General features: G+C 46.3%; 1 protein-coding gene across 16 annotated transcripts in view; it reads left to right on the top strand.

Moving 5' to 3' along the window:
• The window catches only part of LOC110597004 (uncharacterized), a 110978-nt gene that overhangs the window by 74819 nt on the left and 18362 nt on the right, over positions 1-17797 (top strand). For 11 of the 16 annotated variants that reach the window (XM_078033872.1, XM_078033875.1, XM_078033874.1 and 8 more), the window contains 14 exons: positions 153-181; positions 266-347; positions 3968-3996; positions 4081-4162; positions 5899-5972; positions 7106-7199; positions 9247-9354; positions 9962-9990; positions 10075-10156; positions 11928-12001; positions 13144-13237; positions 15279-15386; positions 15977-16005; positions 16090-16171. In XM_078033872.1, coding sequence (XP_077889998.1) covers positions 153-181; positions 266-347; positions 3968-3996; positions 4081-4162; positions 5899-5972; positions 7106-7199; positions 9247-9354; positions 9962-9990; positions 10075-10156; positions 11928-12001; positions 13144-13237; positions 15279-15386; positions 15977-16005; positions 16090-16171 — 996 coding nt within the window. The remainder of the gene's footprint in view (positions 1-152; positions 182-265; positions 348-3967; positions 3997-4080; positions 4163-5898; positions 5973-7105; positions 7200-9246; positions 9355-9961; positions 9991-10074; positions 10157-11927; positions 12002-13143; positions 13238-15278; positions 15387-15976; positions 16006-16089; positions 16172-17797) is intronic. The other 5 variants (XM_078033878.1, XM_078033877.1, XM_078033863.1 and 2 more) reach the window with 4 other exon arrangements.

Raw genomic sequence — 17797 nt, 5'->3', positions numbered from 1 at the left:
CTGTTGTTGGCCAGAACCAGCCAGCGTGGAAACCCAGCAGGTAGCATGGTGTTGAGCAGAGCGAAACCATGCACCTCAGCTCTATGTGGAGGAAGGTCTGAGTTGTGTTGTTCTCTTCACCTGGATTGACAGTGTGTCCCTTTGTGTTTCAGCATCTTGGGACACCACGGAATGCACGAAGGTAATTAAAGCTCTATACTGATGCTGAATGGTTCCCTCTGCAGTGGGGAGGGGCACACTCTTGATGTCCTCTCTTCTTTCCAAGCACACTGAGCGCCCCGTCACAGTGAAGGAGCCCGACCCATGTCCAGGACCAGGGAAGGCGGAAGCAGAGACAGTCAGATCAGGTAAGTTGCACTACGACGTTCCAGGGAAACATCTGGAATGCTAGATGCTGAGGGCCATTACCAAGTAGGAATGATGCATCAAAATTTCCTTGCCAAGCATACCCCATGCTGCTATACCTTGTTCTTGTTTTCCTAATCTTTTTTCTTTCCTGATACCTTGTCTAGCCCTAGTAGTGGGCACATTAGGATTGATGTTATTTGTTAACATCAAACCTAATTGATCTAGGACATCTCGTCCCCATAAATTAATAGGAAGGTGATCCAAAACATATGGCTGTATAGTTTCTTCACATCCTTCAGGATCCTTCCAATCTAATACCATAGCACTTCTATGGGGATTAGTCGCCACTCCTAGGCCTCGAAGCGTTTGAGTGGCTTGTTGTAATGGCCAATGTTTTGGCCATTCTTGAAGAGATATGATGCTAAGGTCAGCACCTGTGTCCAGCAGTCCATTAAACTCATGACCCTGAATATTTAGTTTTAGCATTGGGCGAGAATCTAAATTTAAAGACAACATAGCCCAATCTACACCTGTGGAGCCTAATCCCTTGGAACCTCTTTCTACATTAAGACTAGAGACCTTATTATGTAGGCTGGGTAGTATTAACAACTGTGCTATTCTATCTCCAGGTGAAATTACTGATATACCTCCTGGAGAACTAGCTATAATTTTTATTTCACATAATCGGGATCAATTACCCCAGGACTTATCATAAGTCCTTTTAATGTAGATGAACTACGTCCCAATAATAAGCCTACTGTTCCTTGGGGAAGAGGTCCTTTTACTCCTGTGGGAATGATTTGAACTCCCATCTCTGGAGTTAGTACTGCTCTGGCAGAGGCGCAGATGTCCAACCCTGCGCTCTCTCGGATTTGTCTGATGAGGGATCTGATGGACAATGTGTCCTGGGCACCACCCTGATGGTGTTGCTGGGTTCCTCCAGTGCTCCGTATATTTGTGGTTATGGGCCCCGGAGCATTGGACCCCCCAGTCCATTTTTTGGCAATGAAGCCTGATGCCTTTCTCCACGATATCGTGGGTAAATACCTGATCCTTGTCCGTTTTTTGATAAGGGAGTACCTTCTATGGTGGTTTGAGAACGGCATTCATTAGCCCAATGTCTCCCTCTACAGCATCGTGGGCAAATACCCGGTATTCTATTCCTTTGATTTCTAGTTTTGTTAAACCCTCCTCTTATGGGGCAACTCCTCTTAAAATGTCCTGTTTGTTCACAATTATAGCATGTTTCTGGCCTGGCATCTAAAGCCTGTTGTACTGCAGCTGCCAAGACTTGCCCTTGTTCATTAACATCTCTACATAATTTAATATATGTGTTTAAATCTTCATGTCTCCATGGTCTAATAACCTCTCTGCAGCAACGATTTGCTTGGTCATAAGCCAGTTGATTATTAATGGCATTGCTTGTTCTGTGTCACCAAAAATTTTGGCAGCCGTTTGAATAAGCCTATCTACAAAGTCAGCGTAAGGTTCATTAGGTCTCTGTATTACCTTAGATAGCTGACCTTGTAAATCTCCATGTCCTTGTAAAGTCTTCCATGCCCTAACTGCGTCTGCAGCAATCTGTACATATACAGCAGGATCATATTCCATTTGTTGCCGCTGACCCTCATAGGTCCCTTTCCTAACAACATATCAAGACTTCTTTGAGGGTAACCGGCTGCTGCATTTCGCCTAGCTGTCTCCATGCAAAATTCCTCATTGGCAACCTTCCCTAACAAATATTGTCCTCCATTTAGCACAGCTTTACACATGCTAGCCCAATCTGCTGGCGTCATGTCCAAGTTAGTAATGGACTCCACCATGCTTACCGTGAAGGGGGCTTGAGGACCATAGGTTGTTACAGCCTCCTTTAACTGCTTCACTGTTTTAAATTCTAAAGCACGGTGAATTCGCTGCCCTCCTACCTGTTCAAATACAGGGCATGCTAATCTTTGAGGTCCTGTCTCAGGATCCCACTTATCAACTACGGGGTTTGAGGGCCACTCAGCTGTCTCCATCGGCGGGGCTGTTGGTTGAATTACGCCCTCTGGTAAAACGGAGTTAGTAACAGCCTCTTGTTGTGGCCTTTTTCCTAATAACCCCTTTTCCTTTAAATTTTCTTCCTTTCTCTGACTAGCTCGAGAGACCTTCTCTTTTGCTTGATCTAAAATGTCTTTCTCCATGGTCTGAATCTCTAACAATTTACCTAACACCTTTTCAGTTTCTTTTTTTACTAATTTCTAATCTTCTATAAAGATAATGCAACCCAATAAGATAACACAAAACAAAACCACAACTGAATGAAACAAAAACTGAATAAAAATTCACTGTATCAATTTTCTCTTTCTCGGGGCTAACAAACTTCAAACCTTGAGCCAACCATTTTTCCAAGTTTGCCTGAGAAATTTCTAGGGATAGGCAGCTTGAAACAAAAACAAAATAAATCAAAACAAGAACACATTGTTTTTTGAAATGGTCACCCATTCTCTCGCCTTCTCTCAGGGGCATGCGATTTTACTCACCTCCAAATTTCAGACGTTCCGCGTATGGGCCACCAAAATGCCAAGGTCTCGGCTGGGCACAGAATCAGGAGGCACTCACAGCCTTGTAGATTCAAACAGCAATTCTTTATTCCCGACTCACACCGCCTCCACACAGGTTCAGGGACAATCGCGTTCTGCCGTCTGCCCGCACAATTCACCTACTCCACGAGGCTATCTCCAAATCCCATTTTAATCTCACAAGAACTCATCGGAAACAAGCAGCAGGAACACCCTAATCCCAGCAATAATCTTCAATCTCCAACTTCCCTAAAACCATTGTCTTAAACTGGCAACGCCTTAAACTCAAGGAACCGGTTACTTCCTCAAACTTGATCAGCTCTAAACCCGGATCCGCCTTGGTCCTTGAGCAAGGTCACCTTATTAAAGCATGCATGCAATGTCCTCTAAGCAGCGTGGGGTACGCTTGGCAAGGAAATTTCGATGCATCATTCCTACTTGGTAATGGCCCTCAGCATCTCAGCTCACTACTTCATGTCTCTCGCTTTGTGGAGAAATGACAAGTTTCTAGTAAGATATGTACTTTGGATGGTGTTTTTTTGGGGGGAGGGGCTGGGTTTATTTGTTTCTTTTCTTTTTTTCTTTTTATGTGGTGCTGACAGTCAAACCCAGGGCCTCACATGTACAAGGCAAGCACTCAGTCACTGAGCCCCAGCCCCAGCCCCTTAGCTGGGTTTTTTTTTGTTTCTGTTTTTACTTGGGCTTTGCCATTGCATCTCTCAGGGTCCGTCTTTGCGGCTGCCATGGGAGATCGCTGAGCTCCCCATCAGTCTGCACCTTGGCATTGGCATAGGTTCCCTTTTCTGTCTTATTTATGCCTAGTTGACACATAATCTCAGTTTTGTGAAAGAAACTGCATGTTCCAGGAAACCTATTCATGAAGTTCCTTTATTAGCTTTGAGTCAGTGACTGTTGGCCAGAACCAGCCAGCGTGGAAACCCAGCAGGTAGCATGCTGTTGAGCAGAGCAAAACCATGCACCTCAGCTCTATGTGGAGGAAGGTCTGAGTTGTGTTGTCCTCTTCACCTGGATTGACAGTGTGTCCCTTTGTGTTTCAGCATCTTGGGACACCACGGAATGCACGAAGGTAATTAAAGCTCTATACTGGTGCTGAATGGTTCCCTTTGCAGTGGGGAGGGGCACACTCTTGATGTCCTCTCTTCTTTCCAAGCACACTGAGCGCCCCGTCACAGTGAAGGAGCCCGACCCATGTCCAGGACCAGGGAAGGCGGAAGCAGAGACAGTCAGATCAGGTAAGTTGCACTGCGACGTTCCAGGGGAACACTGTGTGAGAACAACTGGAATGCTAGCAGCCTTCCCACGTGTGAGGTCCTTGTCCCAAGGAGGTGGGAGGAGGTGACCCAATGTCTGGCAGTCGTCTCAGCACATGATCTCTCCTCTTTCTGAGAACATCCCTCCATTCTGAACTGCTTCCCCTCCATTTCATACTGGGGCTTTCTCATCATGGATCTCTGATGCTGTTTCCATTCTCCCTGTTTCCAGCCTTTGGGGAGATCTAGCTGCTGTGCAAATGTCACCTGGGCCTCTGCTCAGAATGTGAAAGGCCTGCCTTCTCAAACTTCCTAGAAATCTTTCCTACAGGAGCTGGGCCTCACTGAGTCCTTATGCCTGTCCCCCCTTCCCTGTGTCTGGCATTAGTCCTCACCATCCCTCTGTCCTCAGACAATGCAGACCCATTTTACACCTTCCTCTGTGTGGGCCTGCAGCGTTTCATCTCTCACTGTCTCCTGCTTCCTGGCTACTCTCCTCTTGCCTCTCTGTGCACCTCCTTCCAGAAAAACCACTGTCTCTGGAAACTTTTCTCTGCCTGCTTAGGTCCTGGTGCCATTCACTGCCAGACACATAGGTTCCCCATTACCTTTGAACCCGAGTCTCATGGGTATAGACTCATCTGCATCAGTTTCTCTCATATTTTAGGAGGCACAGCTGAAGTCCCTTGATAGGCACTACCATAATCCTGTTGTTGTGTTTCTTTGTGTGTGTGTGAGTGCTATTTTCATGAACTGATCTACTGTGGTGGTCTTCCCCGAGGACGGCTACAGCCTCAGCACTCCCCTCACCCCTGGAGAGAAGAGCAGGCTTTTCAGCACCAGTGCAGAGAGCAGCCTTGTGGTCAGACCAGCTCAGGCAGCATTTTTGATCCTTGTTTCTCCTTAGCAACACACACCAAGGCCCAACTTAGAATGCAGCTTCCTCTTCTTTTTCCTCCCTTGGTCTGAGGCACATCTGCTCTGGTGGTTGCCTGCAGTCTGTAGGCTTTCTTTCTTTGTGGTATGCAGGTTTCTGAGTCCCTAAGTCCTTCTAAGTTTCCAGTATGAAATTTGAATAAAATCTCTCTTTCACTCACCTGCTGAGAAGCTCTTGACCCACTTCTTGGGGCTCCATGCTATGGCACAGCTTAGAATGCAGCTTGCTCTAGGCCATGGTTTCCCCACACTCAGCCCTTCTTTCATGTGGAAGTTCAAGTTTGTTTCTGAACAAATCACATTGACCTTGAGCAGATGAGTCTTGGAGATGCGGTGTGCATTGAACCTGGTATCCTGTTGTGTGTTGACGATTTGGATCAGGAATAGTGCTCCATGAAGAAGTCATTGTTGGTTGGGTGCAGATGGACAGGCACATCTTATCCACAGCTGCTTGTAAGTCAGAGGCTGAAGAATGGCTGTGTTCAGTCCAGTCAGCAGGGGACCCCGGTTGCCAGTTATAAAGGCCAAGGGATAGAACTAAGTGTAGAGTAGCTGACAAGATTGCACAAGTTTCAGGGTCCAACTCAAGGTGCAAACACAAGGAAAGGAAAACTGTGGAACATGGAAACCAGGAGTTCCTCACCTAACGTTCAACTTACTTAGAAAGCGTATTTGGGAACATTTAGTTGTACTGGTGTCACAGTTACTGCTTTCTATTTTGATTGATATTCACTCATCTAACTCTGTCCTAAGGACTGTGAGTAAATGTATTCACTTGTCAGCAGAGAACCTTGTTGATGTGACTTCAGAGGAAGAGCAGGAGAGTTCTGATGACACTCTACATAACCAGCCACAGGTACGTCAACGTGCCAGTCCTTTATTCCTGGTTTCCTCTTGTTTTCCTTGTTGAAGAATAAAGGAGGCCAGGTGAAAATACTTTTGAAAGTAGTCTTTAGGGTTTAGGCATCATAATTTATGGCTTAACATGTAACGACATCCTTAGAATTTGAAAATCGCATTAGAAATCATGTCTACTTAGAGCTAAACTTTATTTAGTAATGGAGGCAAAAGGTTTCTAAATGCTGCTTGTTCTTCCACGTGAGAAAGGTGTTTGAAAGGGAAAACGTGGAAGTGAAACACACGGAGGAATAAGTACCTGGACCATGAATGGTGTAAGTGTGTTGGCCACTGAATGCATACATGCAGAAGGGTGATCATCAGCAAAGGCTCAACATTCTGGAGAAAATCACTCATCATTCGTTCCAAGTGGAATGATTTTTATTCTGTGGTGGCCTTTCCATTTTTTCTCATGAATGCAGAAAATCGGTCAATATGTTGACTATTTCGATCAAAACGTCTTTAGTGTGTGTTGAATGTATTTGGATGTAGTAATGGGGGAATGATGGAATTTGGAGATGCCGTCTCGCCATGTTTTCTGACATTGCCAGCATTCCCAGGGCGAGGTTTAGGTAGCAGGCATCTAGATGCATGTCACGTGGCCTGCACATGTGGGTCCTTGGGCAGGGGTCTGATGCCAGTGTCAGATCCCCAAGTGAACACCTAAGTCTCATATTTCAAAATGAAAACTTTGTCAGTCCAGCATTTACAATGTGAAATCTCACATAATATCAAGCGTATTCCTTAAAACTCTTTTCATGTAAGACTTGAAAAACCTTCTTACATTTGATGGGGAATGTGAAGGAGTTACAATGACTTTGTTCCTCCCCTTCTTTGGGGTGTGTACATCTCTGTTAGTGTGATGTCAGGGGATGCCTTTCCTGTGACCTCCGTCCTGCTTTTACCCAATTCAGAGCCATTAAAAGATAAGAGTTCAGGTTTATCTGGAGTGCAAAGGCTAGGTTGCCCTGTGGAAAGGGTGACTGTTCAGTCTGGACGTGTCTGCATTTTAGTTAGACCAAAAATTAGGTAATGCCTAAAAGAGTGGTCATGAAATCTTCATGCAACTCACTGGGGTCATTCATTTTGCAGATAATCTCTGAGGCTCTTCTGCAGATGCAGCTTTCACACTCATCTGGTGAGAAACAACATAGAGCAAAGGAGGAAACAGATGGGCATGACCGTGGTAAGGAGGACATAGTCTACACAGGTCTGGAATGGAATATTGATTTCTAGCGTGAGCACTGGTTGCTCTAATACTTGGAGAAATGAACCTAGTAAACAGGTAGAATTGAGAAAGCCAATCAAGGACTTGTCTCTCTTAAGACCCAAAGTCGGATGTCCCTCTTAGTTTCTCTAAAGACACACACAGTCACAGGGGAGTTGGAAATCATGCAGTGGAGAGAGGAAGGGTGATAAACACTGAGAAGGGCAGAGAGAGAGAGAGAGAGAGAGAGAGAGAGAGAGAGAGAGAGAGAGAGAGAGAGCACGCACACACAGCGATTAAATGAAGGAAAAGAAGCCGTGGAGGCAGAGAAATTTCAGTCAGGTGCCAGATGGAAAGGAACAGTGTATTCGAAAGAACATGGGAGTTTCCAGTTATGCCCGTGCCTCAAGGTGTGAATATGTTTTCTTACCACTCACTCTTAGTCTTAGTCGTCATTAAAAAGGAACTCGCATGTGAAGAACTGATCATGAAGAAGGACAGGTCTTTTGTTAGTTTGGTTTGGTTTTGAAACTGAAATGTTCTTGCAACCATGTGTGACGTTGTATATTTACATAAAAGAATACCATAGAGTTTCTTGCTGCTTACCTGGGACGATGCACAGAGGGCAGAGATAGTGGGATGGGAGTGGGATGGGGTGCAAATGGTTATGCCCAAATCCATAAGTGTCTAACCCCTACTTTGGAGAATCTGGACAGGACAAGGGGGAAGAAACCGTGTGAAAGGCAGAGAGAGACAGCAAGTAAGTGAAGGAGAAAGGACTCTTCTCGCCCTTCAGGTTGGGGACCATGATCTGGAGGAAACCTGACTGTTCTTGGAAGGCACATGAGGCAGGAAATGAGCAGCAGACTAAGTAGAGACCTAGACTCTCCAAGTCTAATAGATCCTCTGTTGGGGACCCTGTAGGAAATGCACGTTCTGACTGAGCTGGTCTGTGCATCTGCGCTCCTTAGGGTGGAGCTGATGCCAGTCACCAGGATCTGCAGGCCACGCTCTAGAGGGGTCAGAAAGGATTTCCCTTTAGCACAACTAGCTGCAGAGCCACTGGAGCATGAGTGTGGTCAAGGGATTGCGTACATCTTCTTTCCTTTCTGATCTTGTATCTTAGAAGGGGGAGGGACTCAGGTACAGGATTTATATTTCTTAAGTCTACTCACTAAATTGGGGAATAAGGAGGAGTGGGGACAACCCATCGACAGAAGGTCAGACAGAAAGAATCCTGACCACAGATTGAGATGTTGCTTTTGAAAAGTCCCAGGGACAGAGCAGTGGGGAAAACAAAGGAAGTGTTAGCTGATTAATCTTGGAGGGAATGATGGGGAAACTGAGAGCAGGCAGTTCAGGTGATATCTGTTTATCTAGTTTCCAAAATATGTGAAACTCTGTTACCCGTCCATCATCTGAACCAGAAGGGGCTGGTAGAGTTGACACATGGCAGCCATGACAGTCTCCTCTCTGTACTTACCAGAAACTCTGCTGCCTGTTTGTTGAGTTATTCTGAGGAGCAAAATGGCATTTCAGAATCATTGGTTGTTTTTAAAGACACACACACACACCTCCCTCCCCCCATTCTTTCTCTCTGTCTCTTTCTCTCTCTCTCTCTTTCTCTCTCTCTCTTTCTCCTTTCTCTCTTCCTGGTTCCTAAAAATGAAACCATGGGCCTGGGGATTCTTGAATTTCACTGTTACTGATGTATTTAGTCATCCTTCGAAAAGTAATTCTAATTTTTTAGAAAGCCAGGCCTTTCACAAATACACTTAAGAAATGAGCAACTTACAGAGAACAAAACTCACTTGTATACAGAAATTTTTACAGACTTATTTATCAGACCCATAAACTCTGAGTCATATATGGATGTGTGAGAGAGTGGTTTTTTTTTTTTTTTGGTGTGTGTTTATGTGTATGGAATGATCACTGACATCTGATAAAGCTGTGACCTTCCATTTCACCTTTGCCCTTTGGATCACCATGTCTCAGTTGTTTACACTGATCAGACTTTATTTCTTAGATATGGGGCCTATCTGTTCTCACTCGAGGGGATCACGAAAGTCTAATCCAGTTACACCAGAGAATGCAGGAGAAGAGGATGCACAAGAGGAACCAGCGTCCTACAGGGGTAGGAGAACAAACCATAGGTCACCTAGTGTCCCTGTCCAAGTGTGTATCTCAGCTCACTACTTCACATGTCTCACTTTGTGGAGAAATGAACCTGACCTTCGACTGGAGTCTGGGCTCAGCTTTGCCTTCCCGAACCAAAATGGAAGGACAAATGGAGGAAACGTAAAAATCCTAGGGATTAAAACTTCCCACAGGTTTCTAGAGAGAGATGTACTTTGGCTGGTTTTGTTTCTGTTTTTACTTGGGCTTTGCCATTGAATCTCTCAGGGCCCCTCTTGGAGGCTGCCGTGGGAGATCACTGAGCTCCCCATCAGTCTGCACCTTGGCATTGGCATAGGTCCCCTTTCTGTTTTATTTATGCCTATTTGACACATGACCTCAGTTTTGTGAAAGAAACTGCATGTTCCAGGAAACCTATTCACGAAGCTCCTTTAGTAGCTTTGAGTCATATGACTGTTGTTGGCCAGAACCAGCCAGCGTGGAAACCCAGCAGGTAGCATGCTGTTGAGCAGAGCAAAACCATGCACCTCAGCTCTATGTGGAGGAAGGTCTGAGTTGTGTTGTCCTCTTCACCTGGGTTGACAGTGTGTCCCTTTGTGTTTCAGCATCTCGGGACGCCTCTGCTTGCACGAAGGTAATTAAAGCTCTATACTGGTGCTGAATGGTTCCCTCTGCAGTGGGGAGGGGCACACTCTTGATGTCCTCTCTTCTTTCCAAGCACACTGAGCGCCCCATCACAGTGAAGGAGCCCGACCCATGTCCAGGACCAGGGAAGGCGGAAGCAGAGACAGTCAGATCAGGTAAGTTGCACTACGACGTTCCAGGGGAACACTGTGTGAGAACAACTGGAATGCTAGCAGCCTTCCCACGTGTGAGGGCCTTGTCCCAAGGAGGTGGGAGGAGGTGACCCAATGTCTGGCAGTCGTCTCAGCACATGATCTCTCACATCCCTCCGTTCTGAACTGCTTCCCCTCCATTTCATACTGGGGCTTTCTCATCATGGATCTCTGATGCTGTTTCCATTCTCCCTGTTTCCAGCCTTTGGGGAGATCTAGCTGCTGTGAAATGTCACCTGAGCCTCTGCTCAGAATGTGAAAAGCCTGCCTTCTCAAACCTCCTAGAAATCTTTCCTAACAGGAGCTGGGCCTCACTGAGTCCTTATGCCTGTCCCCCCTTCCCTGTGTCTGGCATTAGTCCTCACCATCCCTCTGTCCTCAGACAATGCAGACCCATTTTACACCTTCCTCTGTGTGGGCCTGCAGCGTTTCATCTCTCATCATCTTCTTCCTGGCTACTCTCCTCTCTCTGCACCTCCTTCCAGAAAAACCACCATCTCTGGTACCTTTTCTGTACCTGCTCAGGTCCTGGTGCCATTCACTGCCAGACACACAGGTTCCCCATCGCCCTTCCAACCCGAGTCTCATGGGTATAGTCCAATCTGCACCAGTTTCTCACACTTTCCAGCAGGGAAAACTTAGGTCCCTTGATAAGCACTGCCATGAACCTGTTGTTGTCTTTCTTTTTGCGTGTGTGTGAGTGAGTGAGTGAATGTGTGTTTGTGTGTGTGTGTGTGTGTTTGTGTGTACGCTGTTTTCATGAAGTGACCAAAGAAACCACTGTGGTGGTCTTCCCCGAGGACGGCTACAGCCTCAGCACTCCCCTCACCCCTGGAGAGAAGAGCAGGCTTTTCAGCACCAGTGCAGAGAGCAGCCTTGTGGTCAGACCAGCTCAGGCAGCATTTTTGATCCTGGGTTTCTCCTTAGCAACACACACCAAGGCCCAACTTAGAATGCAACTTCCTCTTCTTTTTCCGACCTTGGTCTGAAGCACATCTGCTCTGGTGGTTGCCTGCAGTCTGTAGGCTTTCTTTCTTTGTGGTATGCAGGTTTCTGAGTCCCTAAGTCCTTCTAAGTTTCCAGTATGAAATTTGAAAAAATCCCTCTTTCACTCACCTGCTGAGAAGCTCTTGACCCATTTCTTGGGCCTCCACACTGTGGCACAGCTTAGAATGCAGCTTGCTCTAGGCCATCCGTTTTCCCACACTCAGCCCTTCTTTCATGTGGAAGTTCAAGTTTGTTTCTGAACAAATCACATTGACCTTGAGCAGATGAGTCTTGGAGATGCGGTGTGCATTGAACCTGGTATCCTGTTGTGTGTTGATGATTTGGATCAGGAATAGTGCTCCATGAAGAAGTCATTGTTGGTTGGGTGCAGATGGACAGGCACATCTTACCCACAGCTGCTTGTAAGTCAGAGGCTGAAGAATGGCTGTGTTCAGTCCAGTCAGCAGAGGACCCCGGTTGCCAACTAAAATGGCCGAGGGATAGAACTAAGTGTAGAGTAGTTGACAGATTGCACAAGTGCCTGGGTCCAACCCAAGGTGCAAACACAAGGAAAGGAAAACCGTGGAACATGGAAACCAGGAGTTGCTCACCTAACATTGAACTTACTTGGAAAGCGTATTTGGGAACATTTAGTTGTACTGGTGTTACAGTTACTGCTTTCTATTTTGATTGATATTCACTCAAAACTCAGTCCTAAGGACTGTGAGTAAATGTATTCACTTGTCAGCAGAGAACCTTTTTGATGTGACTTCAGAGGAAGAGCAGGAGAGTTCTGATGACACTCTACATAACCAGCCACAGGTACGTCAACGTGCCAATCGTTTATTCCCGGTTTCCTCTTGTTTTCCTTCCTAAAGAAAGGAGAGGAGGCCAGGTGAAAATACTTTTGAAGTAGTCTTTAGGGGTTTAGGCATCATAATCTATGGCTTAACTTCTAAACACCCCTTTAACTGGTTAGAATCTGAAAATAGCATTAGAAATCATGTCAACTTAGAGCTAGACTTTATTTTGTGATGGAGGTAAAAGGTATCTAAATGCCACTGGTGCTTCCACGTGAGAAAGCTTCTAGAAAAGGAAAACATTGGGATGAAAAAGTACCTGGCATGAATGGTGTAAGTGTGATGGCCACTGGATGCATTCCTGCAGAAGGGTGGTGGTTGCCAAATGCTCAACATCCTGGAGAAAATCACTCGTTATTTGTTCCAAGCTGAACAAATTGTTTTTTTTATTTGTGTTGACCTTTCCATTTCGTTTCTCATGCATGCAGAAAATTGGTCCATATATTGATTATTTTGATCAAAATGACTTTAGTGTGTGTTAAAGAAATGTATTTGGATGCAGCAGTGGGGGAATGATGGAATTTGGAGATGCCATCTCGCCATGTTTTCTGACATTGCCAGCACTCCCAGAGCGAGGTTTAGGTAGCAGGCATCTAGATGTATGTCACGTGGCCTGCACATGTGGGTCCTTGGGCATGTTTTGACCCCAATATCAGAACCCCAAGTGAACACCTAAGTCTCTTATTTTAAAACATAAACTCGATCAATTTAGAACTAACAATGTTTTATACCACATAATATCAAAACATATTCCTCAAAACTCTTTTTAAGTAAGACTTGAAAAACCCTCTTAAATGTGAAGGCAAATGGGAAGGAGAAAGAGTTACAATGAATGTTGTTTCTCCCGTCCTTCGGGTTGAGTACACCTCAGTGTGATGTCAGGGATGCCTTTTCTGGGACCTCTGTCCTGATTTTAACAAATCCTGAGCCATAGGAAGAATAGAGTTCAGGTTTATCTGGAGCGCAAAGGCTAGGTTGCCCTGTGGAAAGGGTGACTGTTCAGTCTGGACGTGTCTGCATTTTAGTTAGACCAAAAATTGGGTAATGCCTAAAAGAGTGGTCACGAAATCTTCATGCAACTCACTGGGGTCATTCATTTTGCAGATAATCTCTGAGGCTCTTCTGCAGATGCAGCTTTCTCACTCATCTGGTGAGAAACAACATAGAGCAAAGGAGGAAACAGATGGACATGACCGTGGTAAGAAGGACACAGTCTACACAGTTCTGGGGACGGAATATCGATTTCTAAAATGAGCACTGGTTACTCTAGTCTTGGAGAAATGAACCTAATAAACAGAATTGGGAAAGCCAGAAAGATAATGAGTTCATTCTCTCAAGGCCCCAAATCCTGCCCCAGTTATAGTGGGGTGTCCCTCTTAGTTTCTCTGAAGACACACACAGATCACAGGGGAGTTGGAAATCATGCAGTGGAGAGAGGAAGGGTGGTAAACACTGAGAAGGGCAGAGAGAGAGAGAGAGAGAGAGCGCACAGCGATTAAATGAAGGAAAAGAAGCCGTGGAGGCAGAGAAATTTCAGTCAGGTGCCAGATGGAAAGGAACAGTGTATTCAAGGTGTGGAAAGAACATGAGAGTTTCCAGTTATGCACGTGCCTCAAGGTGTGATGTATGTTTTCTGACCTCTCACTCCTGACTTAGTTGTCACTAAAAAGGAACTCACATGGGAAGAACTGATGAAGCAGATAGACAGGGTTTTGAAACTGAAATGTTCGTGAAACCATGTGTGACGTCACACATTTATATGAAAGAATATCGTAGAGTTTCTTGCTGCTTACCTGGGACGATGCACAGAGGGCAGAGATAGTGGGATGGGAGTGGGATGGGGTGCAAATGGTTATGCCCAAATCCATAAGTGTCTAACCCCTACTTTGGAGAATCTGGACAGGACAAGGGGGAAGAAACAGTGTGAAAGGCAGACAGAGACAGTGAGTAAGTGAAGGAGAAAGGACTCTTCTCGCCCTTCAGGTTGGGGACCATGATCTGGAGGAAACCTGACTGTTCTTGGAAGGCACATGAGGCAGGAAATGAGCAGCAGACTAAGTAGAGACCCAGACTCTCCAAGTCTAATAGATCCTCTGTTGGGGACCCTGTAGGAAATGCACGTTCTGACTGAGCTGGTCTGTGCATCTGCGCTCCTTAGGGTGGAGCTGATGCCAGTCACCAGGATCTGCAGGCCACGCTGTAGAGGGGTCAGAAAGGATTTCCCTTTAGCACAACTAGCTGCAGAGCCACTGGAGCATGAGTGTGGTCAAGCGATTGCGTACATCTTCTTTCCTTTCTGATCTTGTCTCTTAGAAGGGGGAGGGACTCAGGTACAGGATTTATATTTCTTAGGTCTGCTCACTAAATTGGGGAATAAGGAAGAGTGGGGACAACCCATAGACAGAAGGTCAGATGGAGAAAACCAAGACCACAGGTTGAGATGTTGTTTTGAAAAGTCCCAGGGACAGAGAAATGGGGAATGAACAAAGGAAGTTAGCTGCGTAATCTTGGAGAAATGATGGGGAAACTGAGAGCAGGAATTTGGGGGCTATCAGTATATCTAGCTTCCAAAATATGTGAGACTCTGTTACCCGTCCATCATCTCATCCAGGAGGGGCTGGTAGAGTTGGGAGAAATTGCAGCCGTGACTGTCTCCTCTCAGTCCCCACCAGACACACTGCTGGCTGTGGGTCTAGTGGAGTCATTCTGAGGAGCAAAATGACATTTCAGAATCATGGATTATTTTAAAGACAGCTAGTCCTTTTCTCTCTCTCTCTCTCTCTCTCTCTCTCTCTCTCTCTCTATCTCTATCTCTATCTCTATCTCTATCTCTATCTCTCTATCTCTCTATCACTCTCTCCCTCTCTCCCTCCCTCCCTCTCTCCCTCCCTCCCTCTCTCCCTCCCTCCCTGAAAATGAAATGGCACTGAGTGTTCTGGAAATTTCTTCTACTGAGCTAAATCCTCATCATTCAAAAAGTAATTCTCATTTTATGGAAAGCCAGGCTTTTTACAAATATGCTTAAGAAATGAGCAAGTCACAGATCAAAACTTCTTTGGAAACAGAAATTTTTATAGAGTTATTCTTCAAACATCCAAACTCTGGCTCATATATGGGTGGGTGTGGGAGTGTGTGATGAATGATCACTGACATCTGATAAAGCTGTGACCTTCATTTCACCTTGGCCCTTTGTATCACCATGTCTCAGTTGTTTACACTGATCAAACTTTATTTCTTAGATATGGGGCCTATCTGTTCTCACTCGAGGGGATCACGAAAGTCTAATCCAGTTACACCAGAGAATGCAGGAGAAGAGGATGCACAAGAGGAACCAGCGTCCTACAGGGGTACGAGAAACAAACAATAGGTCACCTAGTGTCCCTGTCCAAGTGTGTATCTCAGCTCACTACTTTGCATGTCTCACTTTGTGGAGAAATGAACCTGACCTTCCACTGGAGTCTGGGCTCAGCTTTGCCTTCCCGAACCAAAATGGAAGGACAAATGGAGGAAACGTAAAAATCCTAGGGATTAAACCTTCCCACAGGTTTCTAGAGAGAGATGTACTTTGGCTGGTTTTGTTTCTGTTTTTACTTGGGCTTTGCCATTGAATCTCTCAGGGCCCCTCTTGGAGGCTGCCATGGGAGATCGCTGAGCTCCCCATCAGTCTGCACCTTGGCATTGGCATAGGTCCCCTTTCTGTTTTATTTATGCTCATCTGACACAACAAAACACATGTTCCAGGAAACCTATTTACGAAGCACCTTTAGTAGCTTTGAGTCATATGACTGTTGTTGGCCAGAACCAGCCAGCGTGGAAACCCAGCAGGTAGCATGCTGTTGAGCAGAGCAAAACCATGCACCTCAGCTCTATGTGGAGGAAGGTCTGAGTTGTGTTGTCCTCTTCACCTGGGTTGACAGTGTGTCCCTTTGTGTTTCAGCATCTCGGGACGCCTCTGCTTGCACGAAGGTAATTAAAGCTCTATACTGATGCTGAATGGTTCCCTCTGCAGTGGGGAGGGGCACACTCTTGATGTCCTCTCTTCTTTCCAAGCACACTGAGCGCCCCGTCACAGTGAAGGAGCCCGACCCATGTCCAGGACCAGGGAAGGCGGAAGCAGAGACAGTCAGATCAGGTAAGTTGCACTACGACGTTCCAGGGGAACACTGTGTGAGAACAACTGGAATGCTAGCAGCCTTCCCACGTGTGAGGGCCTTGTCCCAAGGAGGTGGGAGGAGGTGACCCAATGTCTGGCAGTCTCTCACATCCCTCCGTTCTGAACTGCTTCCCCTCCATTTCATACTGGGGCTTTCTCATCATGGATCTCTGAAGCTGTTTCCATTCTCCCTGTTTCCAGCCTTTGGGGAGATGTAGCTGCTGTGAAATGTCACCTGGGCCTCTGCTCAGAATGTGAAAGGCCTGCCTTCTCAAACTTCCTAGAAATCTTTCCTAACACGAGCTGGGCCTCACTGAGTCCTTATGCCTGTCCCCCCTTCCCTGTGTCTGGCATTAGTCCTCACCATCCCTCTGTCCTCAGACAATGCAGACCCATTTTACACCGTCCTCTGTGTGGGCCTGCAGCATTTCATCTCTCACCATCTCCTTCCTGGCTACTCTCCTCTCTCTGCGCCTTCTTCCAGAAAAACCACAGTCTCTGGAAACTTTTCTCTGTCTGCTCACGTCCTGGTGCCATTCACTGCCAGACACACAGGTTCCCCATCGCCCTTCCGACCCGAGTCTCATGAGTATAGTCCAATCTGCACCAGTTTCTCTCATGTTTCAGGAGGCACAGCTGAAGTCCCTTGATAGGCACTGCCACTGCCATGATCCTGTTGTTGTGTTTCTGAGTGTGTGTGTGTGTGTGTGTGTGTGTGTGTGCGCGTGCGCGCGCTGTTTTCATGAACTGATTCACTGTGGTGGTCTTCCCCGAGGACGGCTACAGCCTCAGCACTCCCCTCACCCCTGGAGAGAAGAGCAGGCTTTTCAGCACCAGTGCAGAGAGCAGCCTTGTGGTCAGACCAGCTCAGGCAGCATTTTTGATCCTGGAGTTCTCCTTAGCAACACACACCAAGGCCCAACTTAGAATGCGGCTTCCTCTTCTTTTTCCTCCCTTGGTCTGAGGCAGGTCTGCTCTGGTGTTGGCTTGCAGGTTGTGGGCTGTCTTTGTTTGTGGTACACAGCTTTATGAATCCATAAGCCCTTCTGAGTGTCCAGTGTGAAATTTGAATAATACTCCTCTTCCACTCACCTGCTAAGAAGCTCTTGATCCACTTCTTGGGGCTCCACACTGTGGTGCAGCTTAGAATGCAGCTTGCTCTAGGCCATGGTTTCCCCACACTCAGCCCTTCTTTCATGTGGAAGTTCAAGTTTGTTTCTGAACAAATCACATTGACCTTGAGCAGATGAGTCTTGGAGATGCGGTGTGCATTGAACCTGGTATCCTGTTGTGTGTTGACGATTTGGATCAGGAATAGTGCTCCGTGAAGAAGTCATTGTTGGTTGGGTGCAGATGGACAGGCACATCTTATCCACAGCTGCTTGTAAGTCAGAGGCTGAAGAATGGCTGTGTTCAGTCCAGTCAGCAGGGGACCCCGGTTGCCAACTAAAATGGCCGAGGGATAGAACTAAGTGTAGAGTAGTTGACAGATTGCACAAGTGTCTGGGTCCACTCCCAAGTGCAAACATAAGGAAAGGAAAACCGTGGAACATGGAAACCAGGAGTTCCTCACTAACATTCAACTTACTTGGAAAGCGTATTTGG

Source organism: Ictidomys tridecemlineatus, chromosome 16, assembly GCF_052094955.1.
Source record: "Ictidomys tridecemlineatus isolate mIctTri1 chromosome 16, mIctTri1.hap1, whole genome shotgun sequence".
NCBI classification, from domain to species: domain Eukaryota; kingdom Metazoa; phylum Chordata; class Mammalia; order Rodentia; family Sciuridae; genus Ictidomys; species Ictidomys tridecemlineatus.
This window is presented reverse-complemented; position numbering and strand designations above follow the sequence as displayed.